Genomic DNA, 17433 nt, shown 5'->3' on the forward strand with positions numbered 1-17433 from the left:
TGGAAGGAAGGTGGGTGGGAACAGCTTGCTGGAGGAAGGCCAGGAGCCAGACACTCACCTCCCCTCCTCCAGCTGGGGAAGGTGTTGAAAAGTCATGGAAACAAGTCTCAGTCTATTAAGTTTATTGAAGGAAATTAAAGAGACAATTTGGTCACAGTGCACACAAATACTGAAGCCAGGAGAAAACATCTGACAGCATGGCTTAACTGGGAAGGTGAAAGCATAAGCAGGCTCAGGGAACAGAAAATGAAACTCAAAAACTGAGTCTAGACATAAAGCAGATTTTGAACCATAAGGGCAATTATCTATTAGAAAAACTAACCAGGGAAGATTTTCAAATAGACTGCCTGCCTTTCTAAAAGACAGGCAAAGCTCAGCCACATCTCACTGGACTCTGCCATGGCCTGTATTATAGCAGGTCAGACTAAATGATCAAAGCCACCTCTTCCAGCCTTAAAATAGATGAGGCTGTGATTTTTTCAAGCCCTGCTCTCAAACTCTGCCCATGTATTTGCTCGGCTCCCAGGGGCCCAGAGTGGGCACAGGCCTGGCCCCCACACACTTGCCTCCCACCCCAGAGCATCCTTGTGCAGGGCCTCAAGCCAGATGGGGGTAGCCAACAGCGCACCCAGCCCCAAGCACACTCCTCTGGGAGATTTTATGCAGCTTTAGAGCAGCTCCTCCAGCACAACATGACCACAGCTCATCAGCAAAGGCCTCATTCAACTCCCACTATGGTCTTCTTGTGCTCTGTTCTCTCCCGGCTCTCCACCAGCACCTGCTCTGGCCTCACTCCCCTCCAAATTTTATGCATACTCTGTTCCCAAATCATTCAACCTCCTTGCTCCTCTTGCTTCTACTCTGCCTCTCCCACAAATCCCAGTCTTGCTCCTGGCCCCCTCCTCCCCACACCCTGCCTCAAATGGCCCTCCCCAAGCCCTCCCCTGTTCCTACCCCTCACCATCTCCAGAAGGATCTCTGGGGTCTGATGTCCCTCCTGCTCTCATTTCAAGGGGTGCTTTCCTCTTCCTCTTGACTCCTGAAGGGCCCCTGTGGCCTCTGAGGGGCTGAGCACCACTGCACAGCGCAGTTCCACTTCTCATTCCTCCCTGCTGGGAGAGCAGCCAGACAGGAGTGCTCTGCCCGCCCAGGATGATCAGAGCAGCTCTTGGAAGCAGAAGATGGCTCTGTGAGCCTTCCTGGAGACAACCCAGGATTGTTGGTGCAGCGCACAGCTGCTAGAGGAGCAATAGGCTTGGCATGTCTCCTGCACGGAGCACTCAATGGCTGCAGTCTTAACTACTGCTTAGTTATCCACTCTTAATGCTTCACGTGGCCAGCAATGCCACCTCCCCAAGACCCTAAAGAAAACGCAACATATAATAGGTTCCGTATCACACACCATACCTCAGGCTGGGCAGCCAGAGACGCTGGATTCATGGTTCCCCCACTCTTGTGCCTCAGGCCTGGGCATCTTCAGCTTTTGTGGTCTTTGAAAACTGGTTGATTTGTACTGGGTGACTGCATGGTTTTATGAGGCCACCCAAAAGTGCAAGGCCTCCTATGCTGTGCAACAGTGACTGAAGGGAGGAAGGTGGGCTCACCTCTCAGCCTCCCTTTCTCTCTCAGCTCATGTTGTTTTCCTGCCCTCCTCCTCAACAAACTGGAGGCAAGTGCAGCATCATAGTAGGAAGACAGTTACTTCGCTGGTAGGGGCATGGTGCAGAGACCCAAGTTTCAGTGGGGGTACTGGTAGTCTGGTTTGGGCCACTGCTGCAACGACCAAAATTTATCCTCTCATTCTCAGGGCACAGAAAGTTATGTTCGCTTCATGCTTCAAAGAGGCTAGAGTCTCAGTGGAAGCAGATACCACTTAATAAGGTGATACCACGCAAAGCAGCTTACAGGAGCAGTGTGGATTAGAGCCTCAGATCAAGTAGAAGGGAGAGAATCCACACTAGATGCTCCTACAGTTTGCAACTGAGAGGAGAGTGAGTGCCTCTGCTTTCTCTGTGATCTTTGAGGGATGAACTGAGCAAATCCATGTCCCATCCCCAAATGGAGGCATTTACCACTCTCTTCCTCTCAGACTGGCTTGCTGGGTTTGTCTAATTTACTAAACTATTTTATTTTGCTGATTTTTTTTTTTTTTTTTTTTTTTTTTTCCCCTGGAACGTAGGAAGCATTCTAAATTCTCTTTGGACAAGAACTGTAGGTGTCACAGAAAGATAGATGCTAGCTGAGCTGTGAAGTTTCTGTTCATACCAAGATAGGTTTCTCTGCTCAGAGAAAGACTTCAGGATTATTCTCCATACGCTGGCCTCCCAGGCTTCTGTCTCACCTAGTTTTCTAGTTATAGGGGAGATTTCTTGGCTATAAAAAACTTAGTGTCTCCTTGAGACAGATGAGCCTCCCCTTATTTTGGTGGCCCCAGACTGGGACCCAATTGCTTCTCTCTTGTTGGTAGAATTGTCTGGCATATCAACTCTGATCGGAAATTTTGCAAAGTACTGAATTCACAGTGAGTTATTTGACCTGTCCTGCTGTCAGTACAAGAGTGAGAATGCAGTGTTCTATTGGACCGACCAAACAAGCTAAGAAAAGCAGCACAGCAAGCCTTCCTTCCAGCACCTGCACCGCCTCCCAGAAGTATATAGTAAGATTCTCCAATGGAACAAGGCTTTGAAGGACATTGGCTTAGAAGTAATGTTACTGTTTCCTGCAAATAATGACCACGGTTCTATGGGGACAAGGCATTAAAAGCTAAATGGATTTTTCTTTAGATGACAATAAAAGTGGGTTACTTGGATCCAAGGAGACACCCACAAGGGAGTTACCCTGTTTCAGAGCAGCAGGCTCCATTCTTTCACACATGTGGAATAAACAGTATTTTCTTTGCAAACTACCTATTGCCTGAAGCTATCTCCATTCAGGCTGTGATCTCATCTGATTGCAAAAGCTAAGCGGGGTTAGGCCTGGTCAGAATTTAGCTGGGAAACCTCAAGGGAAAAAAGAGGTGCTGTAGGAAGTGGTGTTGGCAGTTTAATAGGTGATGCTGCTTCCTCTGAGTCAATACAGAGGTAATGTTCCAGGAAAGAGGTTAAACCAGCAGGGGATGGCTGGAGGCTGCTGGATGAAATGTAAAACCAGTATCCTGACAACTTGTGGCATCTGTTGTGAGGAAGATGGTAATCTTGATGTCCCAGGCAAACAAATCATATCGGCCTAAGCTTCTCTGATAGCCATCACTGAAAACCACACTCCATTGTAAGATGGTCCACTCCAGAGAGGCTACATTTCCGTAGTGGAAAGATCGACCATTGCAGTTATCTGTAAAGGTGTTAGTGAGGTGGAAGCAACTGTTCATAAGTATTTTATTGTGTTTAGAATTCTTAATCTCTTTTGAGAACAAAGATTCTTATTACAAAATACCCAAAACTTCTCCTGAGCCAGTTTTCCTATGAAGCAAGGCCCTATTTATTTTCATGTCTGAAATAAATTCTCAAATACAAACAAGCAAATAGAAAATTAAAGTGCTAAACTATTTACAGGGGATGCATGTGTGAGATGTCTGGTGTGCCAGTGCTCTAGGGCAGGCTGAGGTGGTCCTCTCTCTCAGACTGTCCCAGGTCCCACTCAGTCACTAGTTCTGAGGACACCTCTGTGAAGAGATGGTCCCAATCCCAGCTGACATCATCCTACCAAGGGAAAAAAGACAAACATGCTGAAATGTTACTGGTGACACCCAAAGGTCTCTGAGCGATGCCAAATATTCAAGATGAACACCAAAGAGAGAAACTAAATGGCAACTGCCCCGGCCAGGGAAGTCGCAGATTCAGTTGGCTAGGACAGGAATCTAGCCAGAATGAAATGTGAATCCCTGCTACAATTTAAAGATGTTGACAGAATTATTCATAATGCAAAATTCCATAAAGGACAGATTTTTTGATACTTCTTAATCTTAGCTACTCCCAGGCAGGGCTTAAAGAGGAGCCATAAAAATCTTCCACACTTCTGCTGAAGCATCTGCAATTCTGAGCTGCAGAAATCCTTTGTTGCAAGTCCTGAGCTCCCGCCCACCCCGTATTGAGGTGGTTCTGTCCTGATTTAAAAAAATCCCTCTGCCCAAACCCCAAATGCTTTCTGCCTTTGTCCCTCTGTACCGCCCTGTAGAACCACCTGAAGCTCATGGTAGCTACCAGAAGACAATACACAACAGAGCATTGTTTCTGCAGGGATCTGTGACAGTGCTAGGCCCTTCACATTTTCCTTACTAGCTCTTTCATACTGAAGGAGGCCAATCATAGTGATGCCATAATCTCACACAGAGAAAGCCCTATATAGCTTTAAAATAAACTGCTGGGGAAATCAAACCTCCATCAGCTTGGACAAGTTCCTCCTCACCTCTCTCCTCCACCTCACTGACAAAGGTTTACTTTCCAAGTACAGTCTGAGACAATTAGAAGTTTTTGCCTTGTTGGTGTTCCCACAAAAGAAAGACTTACCTCTCGTAGTTCATGCTCTGGAGCCAAAACTTTGGTGAGAAGCTTCAGGTCAACTTCTCCATCCTATGAACACACACACAGAGTCACAGTCTTACAGACAGTGAGAAAGCGGACACCATCATTTCACCAGGTAGGTCTCACTAGAGACAGCCACATTTGCCTCATAAGAGACATATACTTTGTCCAGGACAACAGGAGGAGGCTCATCTGAGTAGCAGATACCACACCCACACTATTTACAGACACAAACAAGTATGAAAGCCACATTGCAGAGAGAAACAGACTTGCAGGCAGACTGCAAGTCGTTTGGATGATAGGGCTCTCTATTTTATGCAGCTGACTATCACTGTGGAGGATGATGGGAGCCTGAAAGGATAGAGAGTCACATCAGTCACCCCATAGCAACATCCACTTACCAGAGTCTGAAAGGCAGCATACTTCATTAGATCTTTGTCCAGGTCATGGTAGGTCAGCACTCGGTTCACCTGCACACTGCAACCAGAAAGGGTCAAAGTACGAGCCTGGGTAAGCGTGGAAGTACATCTGAGGAGAAGGGTGGCATGAACAGCAGTCTGGTGACACCTGTCTCGAGTGTCCACATTGCCCATGCAGACTCTGCAGATGGATGTCCCCAGAGAGAAGCACATCTCATCCAGCAAATGAACAGTCATTGACAAATCTGTGTGCCAGGTTGTGCATGTGCATAAAAATAGGATGTGGAGCAACCACTGACTCCCTCAGAGAAGCCAGCATGCTCAGAGAAGATCCACAGACCAGCTGCAATGGCCAGAAAGAAAACAGGAACACAGTGAACATTCAAAGAGCCCCAGCGCCGTAGCAAAGCAGGCTCTGAGAGCCCCACCATACAAGCTACAGAATAGTAGGGACTTCGTGATTTCCATATCTGAGCTGAGTCACAGCTATCATGAAATGTAGCCTTCAAAGAGAAACACAGTGTAGGGGAGTAATATACTGTCGTGCCACGATTCCCTTCACAGGTGATGCAATACTATAGAAAAGGCATGTATTAATTTAATCTCTGTTTGTGTTTGTCCATGAAAATCACTTGTCTTTTCTATTGCAGGGAGACTATGGATACAGAAGGAACAGATGGGATTATAAAAAAGAGAGAAAACAAAGAAATGAACTCTGGTGAGAGACAAAGTAATTTTAAATTTACTACCATAAAGTGTCATTTGTTTTTGTCAACAGCTATTTAATTACAATAACTACTCCATACTTGTGAGAGAGGCATCTGTGGTCAGGAGTAAGATATCCTACCCCTCCAAATAAGGGTGAACAGATATCCCAGTCTGTGATCTTGGCAATAGGCCCAACAGAGGAGAGATGTCTTCCCTGATATGTTTAAGATAAAACCCCCAAAACTTTCATTTTTTAAAGCTTGCTGGTCTCCCTTGAGCTAACCCCAAGACTACTCTGATAACACCTTCAAACAACAGGATTGTACTTTGCAAATTAACTAGGCACTTGAGTAAGAAGGATATCCTGTAGAGGGCAAAGCAGCCTACGACCATGCATAATCAAAGTGTGTGTGATAATGCATGTGTACTGGAGGCATTTGAGGTTATACGGGCAACCTTAAATCAAGCAATTCCTCACTTTCGAGAGTTCGATTTTGCAACATCAAATATGTTACTCTAATGTAGGTTTTTGACAGAGAGAGAGAGAATATGCAGTAATCGCTCTCTCTGCGTAATAGGAAACAAGAAATTTGCACTGTTCAGCTTGGAGCCCTGCTGCCACAATACACAGCACCAAATCCTGCTGAATGGCACTGCTGCTGACATCCAGAGAGCATGAGATAAGACGGAGTTTAATTTCACCGGCCATTTCGCACTGCTGATTAGAGCCTCAAGAGCACCTGGCAGTGCTCTTACCTGGGGGGAGCTGCCACTTGCATGGCCAGATCTTCCTCCTGGACTTCCTCCAAGTCAGGGATCACAGGAATGTCTGCAACAAGAGAAAGCAGGAGTAAGTGGGGAGTGTTGTGCTCTCCTCTCGCTAGAGACAAAGGTTCCCTTGCTTCACAGATCTGAAACAGCCTGTTTCTTATTAGAGGAAAATACAAGGGACTTATTCAGCAATGATTAAAAATCTATTGTTCAATATTAAAACAAGGCAATAAAGCTTTGAAGCTTGGGGTCAAAAGAAATCTTGCAAGAGGAGCAGATTTGGGCTGGGTAGGACTCCATAGGCCATGGACCATGCATTTGAACACAACCTTGAAGCTGAAAGAAGCCAGCTGCGCTAAACCCTGCTGCCTACTTGCCATCATCCTAAGACTGGCAAGAATTTGCTTCTTATGAGATGGGTTATCATTTTCTCGGCTCAGCCACCAGCCACCTGGACTCTGTTAGAAATGAAATGTGGGGTAAAAGCTGAGAGAAGCCATGTAAAACTACATGTTGAGTTGCTGCTGGCAGGGTCTCAGGCTGTGCAGAGGCCTGTGACCTTCCTGATAGCTGAGGAAGGAAGTGCTGGTGGTGTAGCAGATACAAAGACTAGGGAAGATGCATCTAGTTGTAATGTCATAAACCTTTTCATGATTTCCAGTGTGACCCTGGAATGGCTGACATCTGGGTCACTGGGTATTCCCAGCACAAGAACTACAGCTACTGCACCTAGAAAGGATGCTAAAGAATGGAGGAGAGGAGGAAGAACTGGGTGTACACTGAATCCTGCTAAAGCAGCAAGGCTCTGAGAGCATTGCATGCTTTTTGATTTGACAAAGTGCTGTAAACAGTTAGAGATGGAGAGAGCAAAAAAGGAGAGAGGAAGAGAAGGGAAAGTAACTGGGGGTGCAAAGCAAGGACAGAGTACAGCAGCACAGAGCTCCTTTAAAACTCAAGGCCACAAAGGCTCTCCAGTGACCCTGAGCCCTCAGACCGTGGAAAAGCTGGTGGTTCGGCCCTGGGAGGAGGTTTCACTTGCACAGCATGCGGGCAGAGCTGGCCCCTTCAGCACTGGAGCTAGCAGGCTGCTCCCGGCTTTGTTGGCAGCGCAGCCATGCCACTGCTGGACGGCAGCAGGCAGCTGGGCCTGGCTTTGCCCCGTTTTGCAGCCCAAGCTGAGATGAATATTCAGGAGCTGGAGAGACGTTCCCACCTATGGCACTCGGGGCTCTGGGCAGGGTCTTCCTGAAGAGCCCCTTGTCCGGCCGCCTGTCAGAGCTTCGCAGGCTCTCAGCTGCTGAACGTCCACTGCGTATCCCCCGGCTCGCCGGCCGGCGGGGCGGGAGGCAGCCCTCGCCCAGCTGCAGCAGGGCACGGGTCAGCCCGGGCCTTGGCGCGCTGGCCGTCCGGAGCTGGCCACACAGTGGGATTTCTCGCTAATTGGCTGCCTGGCGGAAGGCTGAGCGGGACAGAGGCTGCCGCAAGAGCCTGGCTACTGCAAAAGGCAGTGACAGCTTGGCCGGCCTCAGCAGAGCTGTGCCTTCTAGCTCCCCAGCCACCCAAGGAGCAGGTGCCTGGAGAGAGGCTCTCCAACTACAGCAAACTTCCCAAAGACATTTAAAGGGAAACTGCAGCAACAGGCCCCAGGCCACCAGGCTGTCCCTTAGATGAGGAGACATGTGCAAGAAATGCCTCACCAGTGCGTCGCTGGGCAGCTGGGGCAGATCCCTTCCCCCTCTGCTTGTAGGGACAATACACAGTAGAAGCTACTATCCCGCCGGCTCTTCCCTGCAGGGGCTCCCAGGTCTTGGTAAAACTTGTAGCAAAATGCAATTACTGGACAAAAGCATCTCCACGGACAGACAGACTGACCTGTGGAGGCAGCTGGTAAAACCTGCTCAGTGGTAACATGGGAGAAAGTCCCTGTATATAAGCAACCAAGGAGGGAACAGACTGGTGAGAGTGGTCCAAGGGGAGGAATGAAGCACTGTGCAGAGATGCCCTGTTAGTCCAGGCAAAGGAGCATGGGAATGAGAAACAGTGTAATCTCTCCTGAGCTAATTTATCTTTTTCAGCAGGAGACTATGAATATTGCTCAGCAAACACATCTAAACGAAGAACTACCTGGGAACAGGGCTGCCCTCACCCATGGAGCAGCATTCCCTCCAGCAGAAGAAGGTCAGATCCTTATCCTCTTTTGACAGCAGAAATGTGGAAGGTGTTTGCTGCAAACTGAATTTCTTCACCCAGTGCTCATTTTGGCAGCTATTTCTGGGGTCTCCACTTCCCAGTTCCCTTTTGCTTTTGTTGATCTCTTTTTGCACTAGAAAAAACTGTAAATTTAGGGCCAAGATCAGTGATGCCCCTTCCATTTTGCAGGTTCCCGAAGACTCCTGGATTCTCCAGTGCTGATTTTATCTCATTGCCATTGAATTCCATGCAGAGATTCCCAAACCCCTTGCAGAGCACTACCACTACTCTACATTAGCAAAATCCAGGCAATCACATAGAAATTCTTTCCAAAAGAAATTCAAGGCTCCGATATTTTAGAGACACTTTGAAAATATTTCAGACAGAAGAGCTGGAAACGCTCTGGGGGCTCCTGCCAGCCCCTCCAACAAAGGCCAGTGCATGCTTGTTCTTACTGCGAAGCGTGGATGATTTGTCCATTTCTAGGCAGAAGCAATGCCCTTTAGGACTGCCAGAGACTGACAGGAAACAGAACAAAAATGTCGCAAATTATAAGAAAGTATCAGCTCCCCAAGCTAACTGCTATCAGTGGCGAATCAGCCCTGAAATATTTGGGTCTTTATTTCACTTGTTACTCATAATTTCCTCTTCCCTCTGCCAATTCCCATGGTGCCACCTCTCCACAATCCCTCTCCCTTCTCTCTCTGTACAGTTTGCAAAGTGTCTCAGTTCTCACGTTATCACCAAGGAGCCAGCCTTTCCCCTCACTCAGTCTCCAGCCCCCTCATTGTTTTTGTTGCTCTTCTTAGGACTCACATCTTTTTTTCCAGTAAGCTCTCGTAACACAGCCAAGTCATGGCACTATGTCAACTGCAGGGGCAAGAAGCACATGGGCTATTGTGCTGCAAGAGTGTAGGCATATGCTCTACTTTTAATATTCCCATTAGCTGCAGTGAGGCTACTTACATATAACATTAGTACATGCAGAAATGTTCGCAGGACCATGTCCTCCCAGTCTCACACTGCAGCTTTTTCGAATGACAAGGTTACATTACAAACCCCCACTCTGTGTGCTTTGCTCTGTAACCCACATTTTCCCTGCCCCGCTCGGTGTGGGGGCTTCAGATCATTTTCCACAAGTCTGTGGTTTTGGTGGAGAATCTTGACACATATTTTACCGTCCAGGCTTTCATGCCTGAATTCAGTGCCCGCATACGTAAACCTTAGAAATGACTGCACAATATACCTACATGCTAAGAAGCTGCCTGTGGGCAAAAGGAAACACCTTCACAGATACCAGGTCACTGCAATGAAGTGAACAAACAGCCTGTGCATTACAAAAAGAAAATGTTTGGTAGCTGAGAAGAAGGGGTAGCTTCAAAACCTGGAAACAAAAAATGATTCTATGCAGTCTAGCTCTAGGTTTTAAGGAGAGGGGAAGGTTGCATTACCCAGCTGCATTTTGGAGAAGACAGCAGCTTCCATAGTCTTTAATATCAACCGATTTTAATCAAAACTGTAGGCAAATCTCAGAAGCAACATGAAAATACCACAGTTCAGCTGTTCTTCTCTGCTTTTCTGCAGACTTTGAAATCAGAACAAACTGATATGATACTAATAGTAAGAAACATTAAAATAAAGTTGAGTTACTGGTAAAAAAATTTTAACAGGGGAACAAACTGAGTACAAACCATCTTACCAACCTTGGTCCCAGCTGGCCTCTGAACAACATGCCACAAGGTACTGTAACCTATACCACCTCCCTCAACCAGTCTCCCCCTGACAGAACTCCTCTGAATCTCCATTTCATATGGCAGGTAACATTCCCAGAGTGAGTGCTCCTAAAAATGACACTCACTCTTCCCCTGAGAGTGAGTATCCTGCTTTCATTTTAGCTGAAGGGAGGGGAGAATAGGTAGAAACACATGTCAGGTAGTGTTTTAGAAGCAGAAGAAATGAGTGTGTGCAATAGCAGATGGAGGGAGGAACACAAAAACTCAGTGCATGCAGTGACCTTAAAGAGGAATGGATGAGGCTTCTCTTTATGGCTCAAAATGACTGAGAACAGAGTAATACAAAACCTTTCCCCATAGATTTCTCAGCCCATAAAGAAACAAGATATTGGCTTTAGACACTGCTTATGGTAGAGGTGTGAAAAACTGAATGAGCACCAAATGCTAGATCACCAGTGCAAACTCCCCTCTATCGCCCAGGTGATGGTGAATGAGAGTGAACAAAGAACAAAACCAAAATAAGTGTATCCATGCAGAAGTTATGGTGGGGTAGGAGACACAATAAGTGTATCCATGCAGAAGTTATGGTGAGGTAGGAGACACCAGTACCAAATCTTGGCTTACAGAAGTGTTATAATATACCGCACCAAACTGATTGTCTCAGAACATCTAAGTCCCAGCATATAAGTAAGAATCGTATTTTTATTACAATAGCTGGACTGAGCTAGGTCTTACAAAAAAAGAGCTTCATGGCTAAGTTATGGCAAGACACCAACAGCATAAGGCAGAACTGTGTAGATGGTAGGAGGAAAAGATGGAGGGGAAAGACTGAGGGTGACCCATGCTACATGCAGATAACCAAACAATAAGCAAGACACAGTGGCTTTTTAAGTCATGAACAAAGGAGGGCTTTACGTGTTCGCATTAGAGTACATGCAGTAACCATCACCTTTTTTACCTCTTAGCAAATAACTTACTGACAGCTGAGGAAGACAACTACAGAAAGCAACAAGCAGGAGGTGGAAGAACCTGCACCACCTTAATACCCATTTGCTCCTGCAAGTTGGTGAGTTGCACTTCCCTTCCCAGGCAGGGCTCATAATTTGGTTTAGTAGCAACACCTGCAGGCTGGGTCCCTTAAAATCCTGCAAGCTCACAGTAAGATCTGGTCCTAGCTCCAAAGAACAAAGTTCTCTGTTAGATATGAGACAGCACATAAGTGGGGAGAGACAGAATCTGCTCAAGGTCAGGCAATAAATCAGTGGCAGAGCTGCATCTAGAAACCATGTCCCAGATTAGGCCTGCAGTTAGCAGTGTGGTTGCCACTTTCTACCTGAGCTGCTTTAAGAGTGTCCCGAGCCAACACCCTGACACCCAAAAAAATGACTCCACCTCACGTAGTCTGATTCACTTCCCTCAACTGGGTGAGTGTTTCAAAGGCCAGTTCAGAATGGACACTCTTGCAGTAGGGACTACATTGCCCTCCCTGTCCACACACCACCATATCCAGAGAACACAGAGAAGGTAGTGGCTTCTGGAGCTGGCAGTCTCTTGCCACTGAGCAGGCATAAGAATGAAACTAACTTTAGTTTAAGTTGCTTGCTCATAAAATGTAAAACTGAAATAATTACAATATCTCTGCTGCGGCAAAACTTTGTTTTACTGAATGCTGTTACCTTCTGCATCACGTTTGGGGAATTTTAAACAGGCAAATGGAAGAAGGTCTGATTGAAGATGAAGTTAAGTGAAAGAAATTGGTCTCATTTAGCACATGACAGGATTCATCTGTGTTCCCAAGTCCACTGAGGTAGCATCATGGGCGTTTCATATTCATGAGCTGCTGCGACACTGTGTCCCCTCATTTACAAAGCACCGTGTTCAGCAAATTCTGTCCCTGTGGACACTCCTTGCATTTCATGGTCTTGTCAGAGAGACATCAAACACTTCAGTAACCAAATACCAGAAAATGGCTTTAATTAGCGCATCTCAACGCAATAAATAATTTTTCTCTCTAAGTGGAAAAATGGAGAATTAAAAAAAAAAGAAAAGAAAAAAGTGGAAAGCAACAGGCAAAAAAAAAAATCTTCAAAAAACCATAAGGAACAAGGGACACAGACAGCTTCTGCTGAACACACAAACAAGCTTGAAGCCTCTTGGAAGCTTTCTCAGGAGAGGAGCAGGCAAATGGAGAGGATAAAGAACATTTCTTTGGATGCTTGGACATGAATTTCACAGGGATGCCTTTCCCTGACTGGAGCTGCCCTACTAGTAGGCCAATACGGAACAGCGTACCCGCCTGATCAGCCAGCAGGGAGATGAAAACAGTAGAGTGAAAAGCAGGCAGTACCACAGCTACTAGGGTACTGCCTTAAAAGCTGAGACAAGAAGATAACCTGAGTGTCCCATGTCCCAAAGCACCCTTTTGAGAAAGAGAATAGTAACAGCACAACCTGGCCAAGCTGATCGGAAAAGTCACCCAGCGAGTGGGTGCCAGAGGATTCATAGGATCTAGGGGAGGTCATGCAGCAGAGTCAGTACTGACCCTCCAGCCTTGCCTTAAAAGATTATGCATTTGCCTTGCATCAGACAAAATAGTTTTTTCTTCTGCCACCAAGCTCTGATGATACTGTCAGCTAGATGTATGACTGGCTGGGAGGTTGGGTAGTCCGTGAGACGCTCTACTTACTTCAATAGTGTTGTGCTTTCACAGACTGCTTGGTGTGGCATGGCTTCTTCCTCACCTGAGAGCTTGCTGGGGACAGGCATCAGGCATATTTGCTACTTCCCAAGGCTGCTACTGACACAAAGGCTCTGTCCAGTTTCAACCCCTGGGAAGAGTGAAGAGACAGGGCACAGAACAGCCTTGTCAGATGAGATGCTGGGCTCACTGCAGGGCTTCAACAGGCAATAATCCATGGCTTCTATTGTGCAAGAAGTAAGAGCAGACACTGATGGCTTTGAAGATGAGGAATCTCTCAATGCATAGGTTTGTTCACCAGCAGCAGACAGGAGAGACTGGAGGCCAGGCTCAGGACCTGGAGTCCACCGAATTCCTGAAGTTAGCATCAGTTAGAGTGGTGACACACCTCCTAGCCTTACCAACAGCCCCCTGACAGAGCACTATGCCTGCCCTCCTTTTTGGTAACATCTGTTTTCCTCTTTTCAAAGGCTGTTCCCTGTTCCTTTGCAGTATTCCCCTGCTGAAACATACTCAGAAGGTGGTGGGGCAGCAGATGAGAAGGCATGAGTTGCCCAGGGAGGGTCTGGTGAACTCAGAAACACAAAACCGTCCTCAACAATGCTGGAGATGAGTGATTTTGCATTAGAGCATTACTGTGGCAGGGAAAGCAGCTTCTCAGGATGCTCCTGTGGAAGTATGTTCAGGAGCAGGCGTGTCTGATTCTATTTCATCCTCTTCATGTTACGCTGGAAAAACAAGACAAACTACATTTCTTTTATGCTAAATCCTTAGGTTTTTTATTTTTTCTTATATATATTTATTAAAAAATGCCTCTTTGATCGGCAGCACCCATGACACTTCCACATCCAGCAACTCCTCAGAAGCCTCCCTCCCTCCACACAAGGCCACCGCTGCTGACAGCCAGCCGGGTTTGATCAGAGCCACTCAGAATCGGATTTTCATAAGACAGATGAGGAATCTTACTGCTGCTCCCTCTCATATCAGATGAGAAACTGAGGGGGAGGGGGGACGGGTCCTGAGGGAACGACACTACAATCAAGGGCTACGCAGTTCTCTCTCTGTCCCTCCACTGCTGCAATTTTCAAAGGAGTTTGCCTCAGGCAGTTTTAAATGATGGTGTCTCAATTCTGTAATCATCTTTCAAGAGCTTTTTCTTAAAGGGTATTTTAGGTAAACCTAGTCCGTCAACTACACTTATGGACTCAGCAATCACAGACCCAATATGACTGTGTATCTACCATATCGCAGAATTTAGTGATGGAAGATGCTTACCCAGACCATCATTTTCAGCCCCCAACAAGCTGTGTCTGCTCCCTTGCAATTAAGCTGCCCGCTGCCCCTTGGCCAGTAGTCTGCTGTTTCAAATAGGACTTCAGACATATCCCTTGGGACATATTCTCTGCTTCCCCCTGCCCACTGTGGCTGTCAGGAGGGAGCTTTCCTTGAACACCAGAGGCTCTAGATCACAATGCCAGCAGTCACTGGAGGAGTTCAAACTGGCCTGGACCAACAGCTCAGTGGAAACCATCAGGTTGGGCTGAGTCTGCCCTTCACTGACCTTGCATAGAGACTCAGGGTAGTGCATTAGGGGAGCAGCCAAGGGGAGGATTGTGGTGTGCTGACAGAGCCACACACAGAGTCACAGTGCAGAATCCCAGAAACTCAGCAGTCACTGTCACTCTTTGCCCCAGGCCCCTCTCTTCAGCCCATTCACACTACTTCCAAAACACCATGTTTTTCACTCCATCTCCATTTCACTGATGCTCAGAACTTTTCGTCCATTTAGCTCTCCCCAAACCAGTCCACCACTGCCTCCTGAGCCTATGAAGTACCCACTGGCCATCTCCCTGACTGTTCCTGCAAATTCCACCCCCCCCGCTTTTACCCTCATGCTCAGCCAATGCAGCTGTCCTTGCAGCTCACAGCCCCTGGAATCCACCAGCACTTGGTGTGTTCTGCAAAAACAGCAGCTCACCAGGGAAGTAACTGGCAAACTGTATGAGGAATGACAGAACCAACAATAACTGACACTGCACTCTATTCTCAGCTCTGTTTCTGAACAATTTCATCATTGGTGTGCATGCAGCTCAAGCGGTGTTTGATATTTTATGGCTGTGAATTCCAGGTATTGGATATCCTGTGAGGGCTGTCTCCCACCTGACAGACAGACATCACTCCCCAGAAGGATGCGGGGACCATAGAATATGCCCAGTTCCTCTTCTGTTGTGCATAGAGCCTGGACTCCCACCCTGTTCAAATGCAAAGGAGCTGCTGGCACACACCAGAAGGGTAAGAAGTCCTTCTAGAGCTTTGACATTGTATAGAGAGGTCTAATCATCAGCTCTGCTTCCTTGAGGAGGCTTCCCAGCAGGCAGGAAGGGGTTTTGCCTTGAGGGCACAGATCTAGTGACTGTCTCCTGGCAGCTTTCCTCACCTGCAGGTCAGGTTTGGGTTGTCTGTGTAGCATAGTCAGGCTTTCATTTCAATCAGCTGTCTCATTCACACACACTATCTGTTTTAAAATAACAAGCCGTTGTTCCTGCAGACAGAGAATCACACATCACACCCCAATCCTCCAATAAAAGCCCTGTTCTAGGAGCTATGCATCCCAAAGGTAACAGAGAGCAGGGGGGAAGGGACTTCTGAAGATGGGGCAATAGTCTATGGGGGAGGGATAGCTGGGAGAGAGATTACAACCTTAGCTAACACTAGTAGAGTGCCGAGGAGAAAAATCCAAGGGCAATGTAGTGAGGAGACAGGCATCTGGGGAAGTGCAACTCAGCAGTGCAGAACTGGTGGACAAAAAAGGAACAACAAAGAAACTTTTAGCCAAAAGGACAAAGCAGTTTGCTGATGAGGGTGGGGAGGGATGACAGCATTTCTCACCCCAACAGGAAACAGCCCTTTGTAGCTGCATGTCAGAAAGAGACACACAAGCAGAGTAAAGCCAAATGAAATACCCAAGCAAAGTCGAAGCAGAGACTCTACTGCCCTGCTGGAGAAAAGAGCAAAGCGAGTGGAAAGCCCTTCAATGTGAACTTCGCTGTTCTGTCTTCCCGTCCACCTGATGACAAAGAATAGTCTGCACTTGGGAGAAGCTCTTGGCTGCTACAGAAAAGGAAGCAGTGCTCTGCAGATAGCACTTTTTAAATTCCACTGATAGTCTCACATCTACCATCTCATGCAGTTTCCTTGCCATACAGAGCTCGGTCACTGCTGCCCATTTCCCCTGTTGACATGGACAGAAAATTGAGCAATTACCCTTAAACTCCTCTCTCTCAGATTGCCCAGATTGCTACATACACAGCATTAAGCCCCCAATTGCCCCTGGCCAAAAGTGACTCAACTAGGCCTGTCCTTTAGGAATTAAACACTTTTGTGTTGCTTGTGAAGGTTTATTATTCCTCCAGTTGTGATGCATTAAATCCTGCTAAAGCAGGTTTCCCACCATGCAGAGGACCTGGCCCCCCTCACCCCCGCCCCAACAAGGTTCAGCTGGACACACATCCACCTATCAAAGGTGCATTATCCACTTGCTATGCCTGTGTACTAGCATGTACCAGTGAGTGTTCAGGAGGATGTGCACTAAGCTCACAGCGGGTGCTGTAGGAAATCCCAATATCCATCAGCTAGACACTCCAGAGCTATTTCTGAAGAGACACTGCACTTTCAAAATAGTCTTTCCAGCCTGGAGTTTTACAGGAGCAAATGGTGCTTTTAGTCAAACACAAGTCTTTGCTTTCCTGTAACTCAAAACTGGCTCCTCTTCAAAGTGACTCTCTTGCCCTGGACTAGCCTCCATGAAGAAGAAATATGGATTAGAGAAAATGAATTCTGAGCACAACCTGAGCCAAGGTGCTTCACTGCTAGTATTTCAACAGTTTGAATTGCACAGTATGGATGACTTGCACCATCTGGGTTTCCCTGTGCAACTGTAAGGAATGGCTGAAATTGCTGATAGTTCCATGCATGTCCCTGTCTGGTTCACCCCCTTACAATCTCCCCTATTACTTCAGTCTTTCCATACAGCCTGAGAAGCAACTGTCCTTCTGTCCCAAACTCCCATTGATATGAGGAATCAGATGCTATTTCATGCATGGGGTGAATGGCCAGGAGCAGTGAGAGAAATCTACTTTTATTTCTGAAACTACAAGGCATATCAAGCCCAAAAGTCTCTACTTGGCTGTACAACATTCCCTCCATTCTCCACATGCCAAACTGGGCTCTCTCCAGGCCCTATGCTTTTTCAACACTTTCTCCAACAGACTCCAAATTCTGAGCCTCTGCATGTTAGTGATGGATAAATGATCACAACTGAGCACATTTCAAATACACAAGAATACCTTTTTAAGGGCATATAGCTTTGTCCTTCATTCTTCTAATGAAAAGGT

The 17433-nt window shown here is 46.8% G+C and overlaps 1 protein-coding gene across 3 annotated transcripts in view; it reads right to left on the bottom strand.

Moving 5' to 3' along the window:
- Positions 1-105: 105 nt before the first annotated feature.
- IFT43 (intraflagellar transport 43) overlaps positions 106-17433 on the bottom strand; it is a 50440-nt gene continuing 33112 nt past the window's right edge. For all 3 annotated transcript variants that reach the window (XM_030003185.2, XM_030003189.1, XM_030003197.2), the window contains 4 exons: positions 6404-6476; positions 4922-4997; positions 4506-4568; positions 106-3698 (listed from right to left, as the gene is read on the bottom strand). In XM_030003185.2, the coding sequence (XP_029859045.1) occupies positions 3588-3698; positions 4506-4568; positions 4922-4997; positions 6404-6476 (323 nt within the window). In that variant the 3' untranslated portion in view covers positions 106-3587. The remainder of the gene's footprint in view (positions 3699-4505; positions 4569-4921; positions 4998-6403; positions 6477-17433) is intronic.

The sequence above is a fragment of the Aquila chrysaetos genome, chromosome 2 (genome assembly GCF_900496995.4).
Source record: "Aquila chrysaetos chrysaetos chromosome 2, bAquChr1.4, whole genome shotgun sequence".
NCBI lineage: Eukaryota > Metazoa > Chordata > Aves > Accipitriformes > Accipitridae > Aquila > Aquila chrysaetos.